Below are 13352 nucleotides of genomic sequence, written 5' to 3' on the forward strand. Positions count from 1 at the left end.
TGCTCAAAGGCAGAAAGAAATTCTGGCCAGACCTTGTGCTAACCGGCTGGGGTGTGCTTGTGGTGGGGGCGGGATGCAATTCCCACCTGGTCAGGGCCCCCGACCAAATCCAGGCGACCTTCCTGAGCCAGCCGTCCTCAACGTCACATTACCAAACTGCAGGCCTAGCCATTAGCCCTGGGCCACTCCCTCCTCCCCCACAATCGCAGCGTCCGGGTGGCTTTGTGAGTCACCCAGACCCTCCGTAATAAGCCCGCCGCGGGTGGGGCTGCCTCGCAGTCTGTCGCCCCTTCCCACCCTGACTCAGCTCTCCCGTTCTTCGAGCCCGGCGTTCGTGCAGGCAGAAGCCGCCGCGGCGCCCCCCGCACCGGGCATGCTCAGTGCTCTGGCGGGCTGTGACCGTCGCCAGGCGGCCGCGGCGCCCAGGCCCCTTTAAATCGGGTCGGCCGGTTGCCAGGCAACGGCGCGGCCCGCGCTGCCGCTGCACTGCGGACGCTCTGCCCCCGGCCGGCCCGGCCGGGTCGCGGTGGCCAGCGCCAAAGCCAAGGCAGCCGCTCGCCGCGGGTGGCCAGCTTCGGGGAAGAGGGGCCAGGGCCCACCGGAGCCCACCCGCGCCGCCAGGTACGTCCGCGCCCGCGCGGGCCCTGACTGCCCGGCCCGCCCCTCGCCCGCCCTGGGTGACCCAGGGCGGAGGCACCGCGCTCCCCGCCTCGCCGCCCGCTGCGGGTTTCTTCGCCCCCTGGGGCCCCGGCCAGGGGCTGGCGGGCGGGCGTTTGGGAGGGAAGGGAACAGGGCGTGGGAGTCGGGGGTGTGGAGGGAGGAGCGGGCTCAGGCCTCACCCCTGCCCTCTCCCCGCCGCCCTGCCAGCCAGAGGGTAGGGACTGGGCGGGTGGGAGGTGTCACCTGTGGGGCAGCCCAGGCAGCACCCCGACCAGAGCCACCTTCTCTCCACTGGAAGCCGCGGTGGCAGGAGTTTCGGTAAACCATTTACAGAGAAAACCCCCAAACTGTGCATGCTTAGGTATGGCTTTATAGCAAGGCTGTTTCTGCCATACTAATAAAGTAGTCTGCCTTTCGGAGTTAAGGTAACTCCGTGTCTTTTCTTCTAGAAGGAATAAGTCCACACTAATAACAAAGAATTGGGGGTAAGAGCCATTCCCAGGACCCCGTTTCCAATGATACTTTGCTTCACTCTCAGTATCTGCCAAACAATAGAGAAGACGGTCTGTCCCATGAAGTAGACCCTTGCCGGAGAGATTAAGGCAAAAATTGGGATCACTTCCCTTTTTAATGAATTTTTCAAATGTACTGGGCTCCGGGGGAGGGAGGCAAGGCCTGGGCTCCTGCCTCTGCTAATGTGGCTCTTGGCATGCTCCCTACTAACAAGCAGGCTGCTGCCGCCGCCGCCGCCAGTGGTGGCTTGTTTGGTCAGTAGGTGCTCAAGACAAGGAGGTACTGTGTTGATTAAGATGCCACCATGATTCTTGTCCCATCTGATATGTACATTGCTTGGCGAAGGAAGACTTCGTGGCCTAATGGTGGAAGAAATTGGGCTGACAAGTTAGAAAGAAAATTTGCTTCAAAGTGTCTGACCTCCCACTGAAGATAGGCCAAACACCATTAAGTCTATCGTTTGTCATTTTAAGCTGCATCTCTGGTATGAATACAGATTTGGGCATTCTGGTTCATTCTGGTTTCTAATTAAGCTGTGGCATTTTATTTTTCAGTTCAATCTGGAGAAGAACAGCGGCATCTGATAGAAGACCTTGGACGTCAGGAACTGTAAGTACCCTTGTGCTGGCTGATAGCTTGTTATGGGTGTTTAGAAGCACCTCGCTTCACCCATCGTAAATCTTCAACTTTTAACTTGATCATTAGTCTGCGCTGTCCGTATACCATCTACAAAAGCCTCATAAACATACAAGAGAGGAGTTTCCATTGTGGCTCAACAGTAACAAACCTGACTCGTATCCAGGAGGATGTGGTTTTGATCTCTGGCCTCGCTCAGTGAGTTAAGGAGCTGGCGTTGCCATGAGCTGTAGTGTAGGTTGAAGACGCAGCCCGGATCCCACGTTGCTGTGGCTGTGGCTGGCAGCTGCAGCTCTGATTTCACCCCTAGCCTGGGAACTTCCATATGCCACAGGTTTGGCCCTAAAAAGCCAAAAAACAAAAAACAAAACAAACAAACCCAAACCAAACCAAAACAAAAAGACAAACCCCGAAACAAAACAAAAACCAAGAGAAAAGTTTCCTGAAGACTAGCTGAGCCAAATAAACTTTCAGGGCAAAATAAAAGTCCTTTCCATAAAATGTCACCACCTTCCCCCCACCAAAACCTCATAGGCCAAAGGAAAAATTCTAGGTGTTTACAGAAACTCAATTAGAATCACAGCACTATAGAGCTTTCAGGAAGAATATTAAGGATGACTCATTCAACAAATATTTATTGAGGGCTACTATGTGTCAGATAATAGCAAGGGATACAGTGACGAATGAGAGGCCAGGAGATCACAGGGAATTGGTAACATAAAACCATGTAGGAAACGATGCCGAAGCACAGGAAGAACTCAGAGGGCAGAGTCATCATTGCTAATCCTCAAACTGATGCCCCAATTGTAATTTTTTTTTGTCTTTTTGTCTTTTTCGGGCCACGCCTGCAGCATATGGAGGTTTCCAGGCTAGGGGTAGAATTGGAGCTGTAGCCGCCGGGCTATGCCAGAGGCACAGCAACACAGGATCTGAGCTGTGTCTGTGACCTACAGCACACCTCATGGCAACACTGGATCCTTAACCCACCGAGCAAGGCCAGGGATTGAGCCCGCAACCTCATGGTTCCTAGTCGGATTCGTTTCCGCTGTGCCATGACGGGAACTCCCAATTATAATATTTCTAAGAGGTTATTGGTGACTCGGAAAAACATTGGGACGTTTGGAAAGCTCACAGTTAAGCAATTGGTGGTAAAAGTGCAAATGTCTTCAGCTGTAGAAAAGACTATTGCTTTTCTGCTTAGAATCAGTTGAGCTTTGGAAATTTGGGGGCATCAACAACCTAAGGGCTAATTCTTCGGTGATGATGCAGGTTAAATTAATGTAAGATTCGAGTTTAGGTTCCCCTCTATTTATCTTAATACCACTTACTTTTTGTTTTTCCAAACTGACTTTTTCTGACATCTGATGACTTCAGGCTGGCAACTTTGGAGCACAGATCTTTTGGAGAAGGTTGGGTTGTTTGACTGGTTTATGTTCCAAGGAAGAATAAGGAAAATCTAAGAAAGAACAAAACCCATTGTTTATAGTATCCCTTAAAATTGTGGGAATTCTCGTTGTGGCTCAGCAGGTTACGAACCCAACTAGTATCTATGAGAATGGGGGTTCGATCCCTGGCCTCACTAAGTGAGTTGGGGATCCCGTACTGCTGTGAGCTACGGTGTGGGTCACAGACGTGGCTTGGATCTGGCGTTGCTGTGGCTGTGGTGTAAGCCAGCAGTTGTAGCTCCAGTTCGACCCCTAGCCTGGGAACTTCCATATGCCGCAAGTGCAGGCCTGAAAAAAAAATTGCCTTCATTTTCATTAATTTCTCTTAAACACCTGGAAAGGGGTATGTTGGCCCTATATTATACCTGAAGAAACCAAGATTCACAAAAGGTAAGTTTTCAGAGTTCTTAAGTGTGGGAGCCAAGACATCTGACTCTTTCTTTTTTTCACCATAGTTCACACTTAATTCCTTTCTCGAGAACTCTCTTTTCCTTCTTCCCCACAGTTTGCACAGTAAAACATGTTTACCCACCTTCCTTCGGACAGTTTTGGGGGTCCTCATTTTTGTATTTAATAGTTTTCTGAAAGCCACTGATTTTCAGAAGGATGGGGAATGGAGAAGCTCCCCTAGAAGGCGCAGGTCAGAATCTTCTGGAGCCAAAAGAGAGGGTAATGATGGTAGTATTTTGTGCCTAGCCACAGTGGAAGCAGAAAAAAAGGTTGAGAACTACTGCTTTCAAGTGAGAACAGACTGACAGTTGAGCAAAGAAGCAAGACTAGCGACTTTTTCTTTGTAGCAAACTTTTTTTTCCTATCTTGCCCAAGCAGTTTTTCTGAGGGTTGGAAGAATCGAAACCATCCAAGAATAATGGGGAAAAGTTCCCTGGCCTAAGAAGGGCCTTTTGTCTTCCCCTTATTGCCTCTGAGCTGTGACTTTGAGCCACCCCTCTAGTTGAGGGTGGCTGAGAGGCTGCGGGTAGTGACAGAAGGTTGCCCATCACAGGCTGGAGATGACCTTTTCTGAACACGACTCCCGATTTCAACAGTTTGGCATGAAGCGCTCTCGAGATGAGAAGAAGCCTCTGGAAAAAGCCCAGGCTCTGCCTGCCTCTGCCTGGAAGAAGAATAGCCTTTTGCAGACAGCTCAAGATTTATGTAAAAGAGATGGTCCTGAAATTTTGAAATCAGATTCGAATGTGAATGAGATAAGGCATCGGACAAAAAAGGTCTTTGATTTTTGTGTCATCAGCTTTCCCTAAAGCATATGCTTTAACGTATGAATATTTTAGAAAACGAATAATGGGATTTCACAGATATAATCACTTATCCATCTTAATATGAGCATAGTCCTCAGGGCCCCCTACCTTGAACATGAAAACGAGATGGTTTTGTGGGTTTCTTCTTTCTCAACAAACAGTGTGTTACTTTCTGGAGCTATTCGAAGACAGATGTACATTCGCCTAAGACTTTTATGGAACAGTTTACCTGAAGACCCATATTAAGGGATCACTCTTGGCTTAGCTCTCAACAGTTTTGTTGTATCGTATTACATGACAAATCCATTTTCAGTTTTATTTTAGCAGTGGTTCCCAAGTTCTTTAGGTGAATAGAAACCATTTCCAAGAGTCAAGAAATTCCTCACTTCCCCAAGACACCCTGCTTCTTTGCTCTTGCAAACAAGAAGAGTCACCAGAGGATGGACGGTGATGTTTTCTGGGAGACACCATCTAGACCCGCCGGGAGGCCGTTATTAATTCATGTCAGACACAAATGGATACATGTAGCCGTGTTACGGACAGCCATGCCTTCATAGTGCGGTCGGTCGCTGGCTTCGAGGACCACTAATGTTATTTTGTCATATGATTTTATACCGTTTTCTTGTGCTCTCTGCGTTTCTTTAAATGTTTCATTTCGCTTGGACCTCCTTCCCCTACTCTTCAGTCCTTTAAACACCCAATATATGGTTGGGTAGGCACTTGTAATAAATGCTGGCAGTGGACCTACCAAGAAGGCATGCTTATACTTTGGATAATGGCTCTGGTTTGATTTGCCTTACGCTGCAACGCATGACCTCATCAAGTTTATTGAAAACGAAATAGCTGCCACGCCAGGGTAGAGGAAGGCGGGTCATTGCCTCAAGCATATTTTTTGTATTTATCCAAGGACACTCATATCATACTTGTTCTGCATAAACAACAGTGTAATTTGGGAAGAGGAAAGGAGCCTGGCACCTTTTACCCCCCCGTCTGGGCTTTGCCATTCTCTGTGACTAGATTTGGGAACAAGCCCTTAAAGGATGTCTTGCCGATGAAAAAGAGGGGAAAAAAAGGCACGGAGGAGCTGAGCGACCCCTTGACCCTGCCCTGTGTGAGCCCTGGGAGGGAAATGCCAAAAGGCTTCACAAACCTTTCTCTTTCCCGCCTTTGCTTTGTGACATGCAATTCTCCGTATCCTCCTTTCCTTTTTCCTTTCATGGCCCTTTAAAAAGGCCTAAGCTCTGAAAAGAGTGGGTCGTTTTCCTTTAATTTGTATAATAAAACCTAGCAGAAGGAGTTCCTCTCATGGCTCAGGGGAAACGAATCTGACTAGTATCCATGAGGATGCAGGTTCGATCCCTGGCCTTGCTCAGTGGGTTAAGGATCCCACGTTGCCCTGAGCCGTGGTGTAGGTCGAAGACGTGGCTCGGATCCCTCGTAGCTGTGGCTGTGGTGTAGGCCGGTGGCTACAGCTCCTATTCAACCCCTAGCCTGGGAACCTCCATATGCCACAGGTGCTGCCCTGAAAAAACAAAACAAACAAACAAAAAACAGAAGAATAAGGAGGAATTTTAGAATAAGCACTGACTTGGGGAGACAGGGTCTCAGTTTATCACTATAGGCTGTGTGGACTTGGACAAGTCACTTAACTTCTCTGAGCCTCAGTTATAAAATAAGTGGGCTATTCCCAGTTCTGTGAAAAGCATTGGCTACAGCAGGAAATTGTACAGAGGCTCAGGAAAGAAAGGTAGTGACATTGAAAAAACAAATACAGGCATATTTATTTATTTCCTTTTGGGCCGCAACCCCAGCATCTGGAATGCCAGGGATCAAACCCACGCCACAGCAGTGACCCAAGCCACAGCAGTGACAATGCCAGATCCTTTACCCGCTTAGCCACAACGGAACCGTGTGTGTGTGTGTGTGTGTGTGTGTGTGTGTGTAGCCAGAGATTTTCGGGAGGGTTGGAGACAAGTCACTTTTTCAAGGTACAAAATTATTAATGAAAAGAGCTTTCTCTTTTAACCTTTACCTATACACAGACCTCTCTCTGAGATTTGTCACTATTGCTATCTCCAGGCATAAAGTGACCTCACCTTATTTGTCCCTCTGCACACCTCCTTCCTGATTAATCTCACCAGTGCCTTTCATCCAGAATTAGGCAGGATGAATCAAAATCGCTCTCCCATCACTACCTGATTAGAAGCATTGTTAAACTTTTACAGAGCTGTCTGGTAAAAATTTGACTACTAAAAAATGCGACTGACAATTAGCATCGCTGTCTTTTCTTTCTCTTTTTGCTTTTTAAGGCCCCACGTGCAGCATGTGGAGGTTCCCAAGCTAGGGGTCGAATCAGAGCCACAGCTGCCAGCCTACACCACAGCCACATCAATGCGGGATTGGAGCCGCGTCTGCGACCTACACCACAGCTCATGGCAACACTGGATCCTTAACCCACTGAGCAAGGCCAGGGATCGAACCTGCGTCCTCATGGATATTAGGTGGGTTTGTTACTGCTGAGCCACAACGTGAACTCAGCATCACTCTGTTTTCTCATTCCTCTGTTCCTTTCCTACATGATCACTGTCTAAATTCCCAGGCATTTGCATCTGTATTTCTAGAGAGGAGAGAAAGGGGGTAAGTGTCATCTTCCCCTTTAAGGACAGAGAGCTTATCGATGCTTCTGGATAATGACTGATGGAATAATAAAGTCAGAAGGGACTATTTCAAGAGAAAGGAGAGGCTGCTCCAATGGCAAATACATACCATGAATTTCAAGTTGTGGCTCATTACTCGTGGTCTGAATGACTAAACGTAAAGCTTGGATTACGGCTTTTGAACAAATCGTTTTAACACCTTCACTGAATATTTCTACCTTCCCCTTTCCTCAAAGCCAAGCAGTTGTCAGTGGAGATGTACCCTTGGGTGTAGTGAGTCCCTTCCATCTTTTTTTTTTTTTTCTTTTGGATGCACCTGCAGCATATAGAGGCTCCTCAGCCAGGGATCAAACCCGCACCAGGCTTGTGGCCTGTGCCGCAGCTGCTGCAATGCAGGATCCTTAACCCACACGCCACACAGGAACTTCCCCTTCCTTCTTCCTTGGGGGGAGGGGTCAGGCATGTTCAGTCCATGTAGGTGTTGAGTTTATTCTCTCATTGTCTGTAGAAAGAAAAAGTTTTTCGAATTTTTTTTGTTTTACTGAAGCAGAGTTTATTTACCATATTATGATCGTTTCTGCTGTACGGCGAAGTAATTCAGTTATATGTGGACACACAGGCATTCTCTTTCAGAGTCTTTCCCCACATAGATGATCACACAGTATTTTTTTTTCATCTTTTTTTTTTTTTTTTTTTTTTGTCTTTTCTAGGGCTGCACCCATGGCATATGGAGGTTCCCAGGCTAGGGGTCTAATCAGAGCTGTAGCCGCCGGCCTACGCCAGAGCCACAGCAACACCAGATCTGAGCCGTGTCTGTGGCCTACAACACAGCTCATGGCAACACCGGATCCTTAACCCACTGAGCGAGGCCAGGAATCGAACCCACAACCCCATGGTTCCTAGTTGGATTCGTTAACCACTGAGCCACGACAGGAACTCCCTGATCACAGAGTATTGGGTAGAGTTCCCTGTGCTCTACAGCAGGTCCCCATTGGCTAATCATTCCATACACCTCAGGGTGCATATGCCAGTCCCAAACCCCCAATTAAACTATAGTTGTTAAAAAGAAAATAATTGAGAGTAATATACCAAAAAGTGCCTACTATTTCAGGGCTGTGGGATTATGAGGGAAATTTCTTTTTGTTTGTTTCCTTTTTTTTTTCTTTTTTGTCTTTTTAGGGCTGCACCCTCGGCATATGGAGGTTCCCAGGCTAGGGGGCAAATCAGAGCTGTAGCCACCGGCCTACACCACAGCCATAGCAACGTGGGATCCGAGCCTCGTCTGTGACCTACACCATAGCTCATGGCAAGGCCGGATCCTTAAGCCACTGAGCAAGGCCAGGGATCAAACCTGCATCCTCATGGATACTAGTCGGATTTGTTTCTGCTGTGCCACGACGGGAATTCCATAAATTTCTTTTTTCTTGTGCTATTCTGTATTTTCCAAAATTCTTCAGAGTTATATAAAGATCTGTAGAATCAACATAAAGATTAGCAGATTTGCATAATATGACATTATAATTATTAAATATTATAATATATTGAGTAGTATATTACATTACATTTATAATATTTAATAATATTAAAGAAAATATTAATTAAAACATAAACACAACAGTTGCCATTTTTTTATTACCAAGGTAAAATTACCTTTGTGCGCATGGGAACAACAGATGCAGGCCTACTTTGATTTTTCTCAGTGGTGATGCTACCAATATATTAGAGCAAATTAATGTATAAAATGGATAAAGTGACCCCCTCCTTCTTCCCACCCTTTGGTGATAACTGCAGTTGCCAGTTTGGTGGCTTCAGATGCCAGTGGTCCTGCAGTGTGTTGCTTGGATCCTTCTTTCTCATTCCTCTCAGAAGGAGTTGGTGATCAAATCTTTCCGTGTTTTGGACTCTCTTTGAATAGGGAAGACTCCTCTTGACCCAAACTAAATATCCTCTAATTTTTGTAAATTTACCAAGTCGGTCCTGATTTGGTTATGCCAAATTTTCACCTAAGAACTACCCTCGGAGTTAGTGGCTCAAGAAGACCCCATTTGGTGGCATTCATATTTTCAGTTGTTGACATTCGGTTCTCATCATGAAATTGCTGTCAAAACGGGATAGACTTCTGTACACTTGGCAGTCTTGCCTAAAAGCAAAGCCCAAGACTGGAAGAGCAGGAATTTACAGGTCAAGACCGAAGGGCATTTGGCAGAGCTCATCACGAGGAAGCCTGACGGTTCACTTTACCACACACAGCTCACAGCGCAGTAAGCCCTGGTGTCTTCGTCACTTTAAAGAATGAATAAGCAGTAGTCCAGCCAAAAAGGACTAAGAAAAATCAGGCGCATTGGAAGCCCAGGTTTAACGTAGGAACGTATTCATTTAAAATCACGTCTCCTGTTTTGAAGCGATCTGTTTTCATGTTGCCTTCTCAGAGAATTCTTTTCTCTCTCTACAGTAAATAGCCCCATGTGTCCATTTATTGGTTATATTTCATAGGATCCGAGAGCTGTAAGGCTGGAAGGGTCTCTAGAACTGAGCTAGTTTAGCCTTTTCCATTTATAAATGAGGGACCCGAGGCCCAGGTCACTCAGTGCATTAGAGGGAGAGCCAGCCCCCAGATATTTAGGTTCCTTCCCCCATGAGCCGGGATTCTTAGTTCTTTCCACTAGACCAGCTGCCACTATAAATATGTGCCTTGATTTTAAATTTTGTTTTTCAGGAATCGGAAGAGGTACCTGAAGAAATGGATGCTAGGAGTAAACACTGGAAGGAGAATATGTTTGCTCCTTTTTTTAGTGCACAGGATATTCTAGATGAGGCTTCTCAGCTCGAATCTTCTGCTGAACAACTGACTTTAGATAAGCTCAAGAGAATGGAAAGAATTTTTAATTTGTCTAGTAGAAAGTTTCAAGATGCAAATAAATCTAAAAGGAAAGAATTGATTTCTCAACTAAATGAAAACGAACAAGAACCAAATTTAAGAGAGAGAAAGATAAACATTTCAAAGAATAAGGCAATCACAAATTCTGCCTCCTGTGAATCATCTAATGTGGAGGTTCCAACCAAAGAAAGCTTTAATAGCGCGAAAGAGACTCCTACCTGGGGTACGAAAGAGGTAGTAACTCCATGGCGAAAGGACAAGAAGAAGAAACTCACCAAAGGAATGTCTCCAAAACTGCGCCTGAATCTTCTGAATGACGAGCTAGAAGTGCTGAATATGAAATGCAGAAAAATAGAAGAAGAATTCGAAAATGCGGAAAAAGAACTTTTGAACTCCAAAAAAGGAGTCTCCGCAAAACCCCTAAATTTTCAAGAAGCAGGGGTGGAAACTTCCAAGAAAGACTGGGAACTTCAAGCTTTAAGAAATGACCTCTCTGAAAAAACAACCAATGTCAAAAACTTAACGGAAGAGCTTGAACAAGCCAAAGAGGTCATCCGCAAGTTGAGCCTCGAGAACAAAGATTTAAAAGAAGCTGTCAGAAAGTTAAAGCGGCAGACTGAGGTTGGCCATGCCCTCCTAAAGGAAGAAATGAAATTGTATTACGAGTTAGAAATGGAAAAGGTCCGCGGAGAGCTCAATGCCATCAAGAATGAACTGAGAGCAGAGAAGACCCTACAAGCAAGAAACAACAGAGCCCTGGAGTTGCTTAGAAAACACTTTGCTTCTGTAACATCAAATACCCCTGACAGCTTTATGGAGGATTTTTTTAAAACCTAAAAAAATTAAAAATAAAAAAGCCTTTTATTAGGCAAATCATTGAGCCAAATCAGTGTTTCTTGTGCTTTCTTTGTGTACGGCTTCAAATGTGTGTGATGGGATGGAATTTTCACGTTTGGTGAGTCAGGATATCCATGACAGTTGTAGATGTTACCTTCAAAGCTTCTGCTTTTCTCTTTCTAATGAATTTATTGCCAGAGTCCAAATGGAAAAGAAGCTTCAGAACTCTCGTGTGTGTGTGTGTGTGTGTGTGTGTGTGTGTGTATGTAACTCAAAGACATGTAGTGATTTTACCAAAGCAGTGATGAATACAAATCAACAGCCATTTTTTGATCTTGTGAGCAATATGTCCTTGGCACGAATATTCTTCCATTTATGTTTGTTGATCTTAACAAGAAAAATCTCATTTATGTGTATAAGCATAATGTGTGTATGGGTCTTAAAGCTGCCTGTTCAGTCTCGATGGGATACTGAAAATGTATCTGCTTTCTTTGAGATCTAGCCTTAATTAGGCTCAGATAAACATCCCACCCAATGCAGTTTTTTCCTCCCTCCTGCTGTTTTCCCCATGCTTTCTCGCTTGACCTGGCCACGGTTGCCATAGACTTAGCTTTCAAGGCTGTGACCCTGGCCAGAGCTCTGATTTTGTTAGCAGTGGCTTTTGCCTTTTCTTATGCTGACCAGCAAGGGGCGCTGTGGATACAGTTCTTCCAAAATTCTGCCAGGAGGAAAGAACTGCTTCCTGCCCAGTTTTTGTCACCAGCTGGGAGACTGGGGGAAAGGTGCTGGATGTTACCTAGGTAAGCTGTTAGTGAGCTGGCTTGATTTTATAGAAATCCAGCCCTGTAAAGAGCCCAGGCAAAGACAATTTCTTTTATAGTTATAAAGAATAAAAATGCACTGCCTCAGGCCTTTGGCGGCAACTATGGACCAGTTGATTCTGTGCATTTGTTTATATCAATCAGTAAGATTTTTTGTAATTGGAGTTCCAGTCGTGGCTCAGCGGAAACAAATCTGATTCGCATCCTTGAGGACACGGGTTCAATCCCTGGCCTCACTCAGTGGGTTAAGGATCCTGCCTTGCTGTGAGCTGTGGTGTAGGATTGCGGACTTGGCTCCGATCTGGCGTTGCTATGGCTGTGGTGTAGGCAGGAGGCTACAGCTCAGATTCGACCCCTAGCCTAGGAACTTCCACGTGCCATGGGTGCGGCCCTAAAAAGACAAACAAAAGATTTTTTTGTAATTGGAGCCCTATTTGCATGGTATTTTCAAGTCCAATGAACCAAATGTAATTATAGGCTGTGAAGCGGGGGTTACAATTGTAAGGGTCCAGGTATTTTCCCTGATGGAAAATTCCCAGGCTAGGCGTTTGGACACTTGGGTTCTAGGGTCTGCCTTGTTATTTAGCTAATTAACCTTCAAGACCTCAAAGTTGTTCTCATCTATAAAATGGGGGAGTAGGTCCATGCTCCAGACTCTCTGCAGTGATTTTCCTCACAAGTGTTAAGTGGCTCCCTGTGAGGACGGCAAATTCCTGTGGCATTGGGGGCATTCAGTTCTAATACTTTGGGGGACCTACTTTCCAGAGCGTCTCCTTTCAGAGGAAATATACAAAGGCTCTTTTTTGTGGTTTGAACATCTCCAAATACCGTGTCAATGATAAATCAGGAGAGGGACTAAGTGAGATTGTTCCTTCTCCTTTCTCTTGTTTCCTTCTTTTCCTTAACGTCGGGGAAGGGCCTGAATGGAGGCAAAGTAGGCTGACCTGGAGCTGAGAAGGGCTTGCCCGGCCTGGGAAGGTTGGGCTCAATTGGAAGAACATAGTCTTTCTGAATTACTCCTGATAACTTTGTCCAGGAGCTGGCAGCCGGCTCAAAGAGGAAGTCGACTTTCAGATTTTGGGTGGTCACTGCTTCCCACCAAGGATCTAGGCACAAAAGCAGACCGGGAAGTCTTTGCCCCGTTGACTCTCTTCCTCACCACCCCCTGAAAAATGATCCTTTGTCCCTGCCCCAGAAGGAACCTCAGCCCCTGACCACTAGTGTGCAGAGCCACTTACATGTTGAGAATATTTCACAGATCATATTAAGCTACTGGGTTCATTCTCTTAGTACCTTTCAATTTTTATTGTATTTTATTTTGCCTTTTTTTTTTAATTTTTTTTTAGGGCCGCACTCGTGGCATGTGGAAGTTCCCAGGCTAGAGGCTTTCAATTTTTAGAGAGGAGCTCTTACTCCAGGAGAATTTCTGTCAATTAACCACACATCTAAAGTCTTCAGTGGCATCCTGGTTTATCTTGCATGAGTGTGTGTGTGTGCTTGGCAGTGGGGGAGTAGTATGGTGGAAGGAGGTGCAGAAAAGATAAGTGCACATCTTAGCCCAGTGTTTGAATTTCTAAGATGGAACTGAAACCCAGTTTCCTGATGAGACAGCCTGGGATGCTGAGCCCCAGCAAGGCCCACCCTGTGGA

The 13352-nt window shown here is 45.9% G+C and overlaps 1 protein-coding gene across 1 annotated transcript; it reads left to right on the forward strand.

The window, feature by feature from the left end:
- The first annotated feature begins 505 nt into the window (after positions 1-505).
- CCDC160 (coiled-coil domain containing 160) lies at positions 506-10931 on the forward strand. Its single transcript, XM_005673935.4, has 3 exons — positions 506-621; positions 1728-1782; positions 9884-10931. The coding sequence occupies exon 3, from the start codon at positions 9908-9910 to the stop codon at positions 10880-10882; it is 975 nt and encodes a 324-aa protein (XP_005673992.2). The 5' UTR covers positions 506-621; positions 1728-1782; positions 9884-9907; the 3' UTR covers positions 10883-10931.
- The last annotated feature ends 2421 nt before the right edge of the window (positions 10932-13352 follow it).

This window comes from Sus scrofa, chromosome X (assembly GCF_054392235.1).
Source record: "Sus scrofa isolate SSC_HxYL_T2T_F1_AM1 chromosome X, Sscrofa_HxYL_maternal_Yorkshire_Landrace_v2.0, whole genome shotgun sequence".
Taxonomy (NCBI): Eukaryota; Metazoa; Chordata; class Mammalia; order Artiodactyla; family Suidae; genus Sus; species Sus scrofa.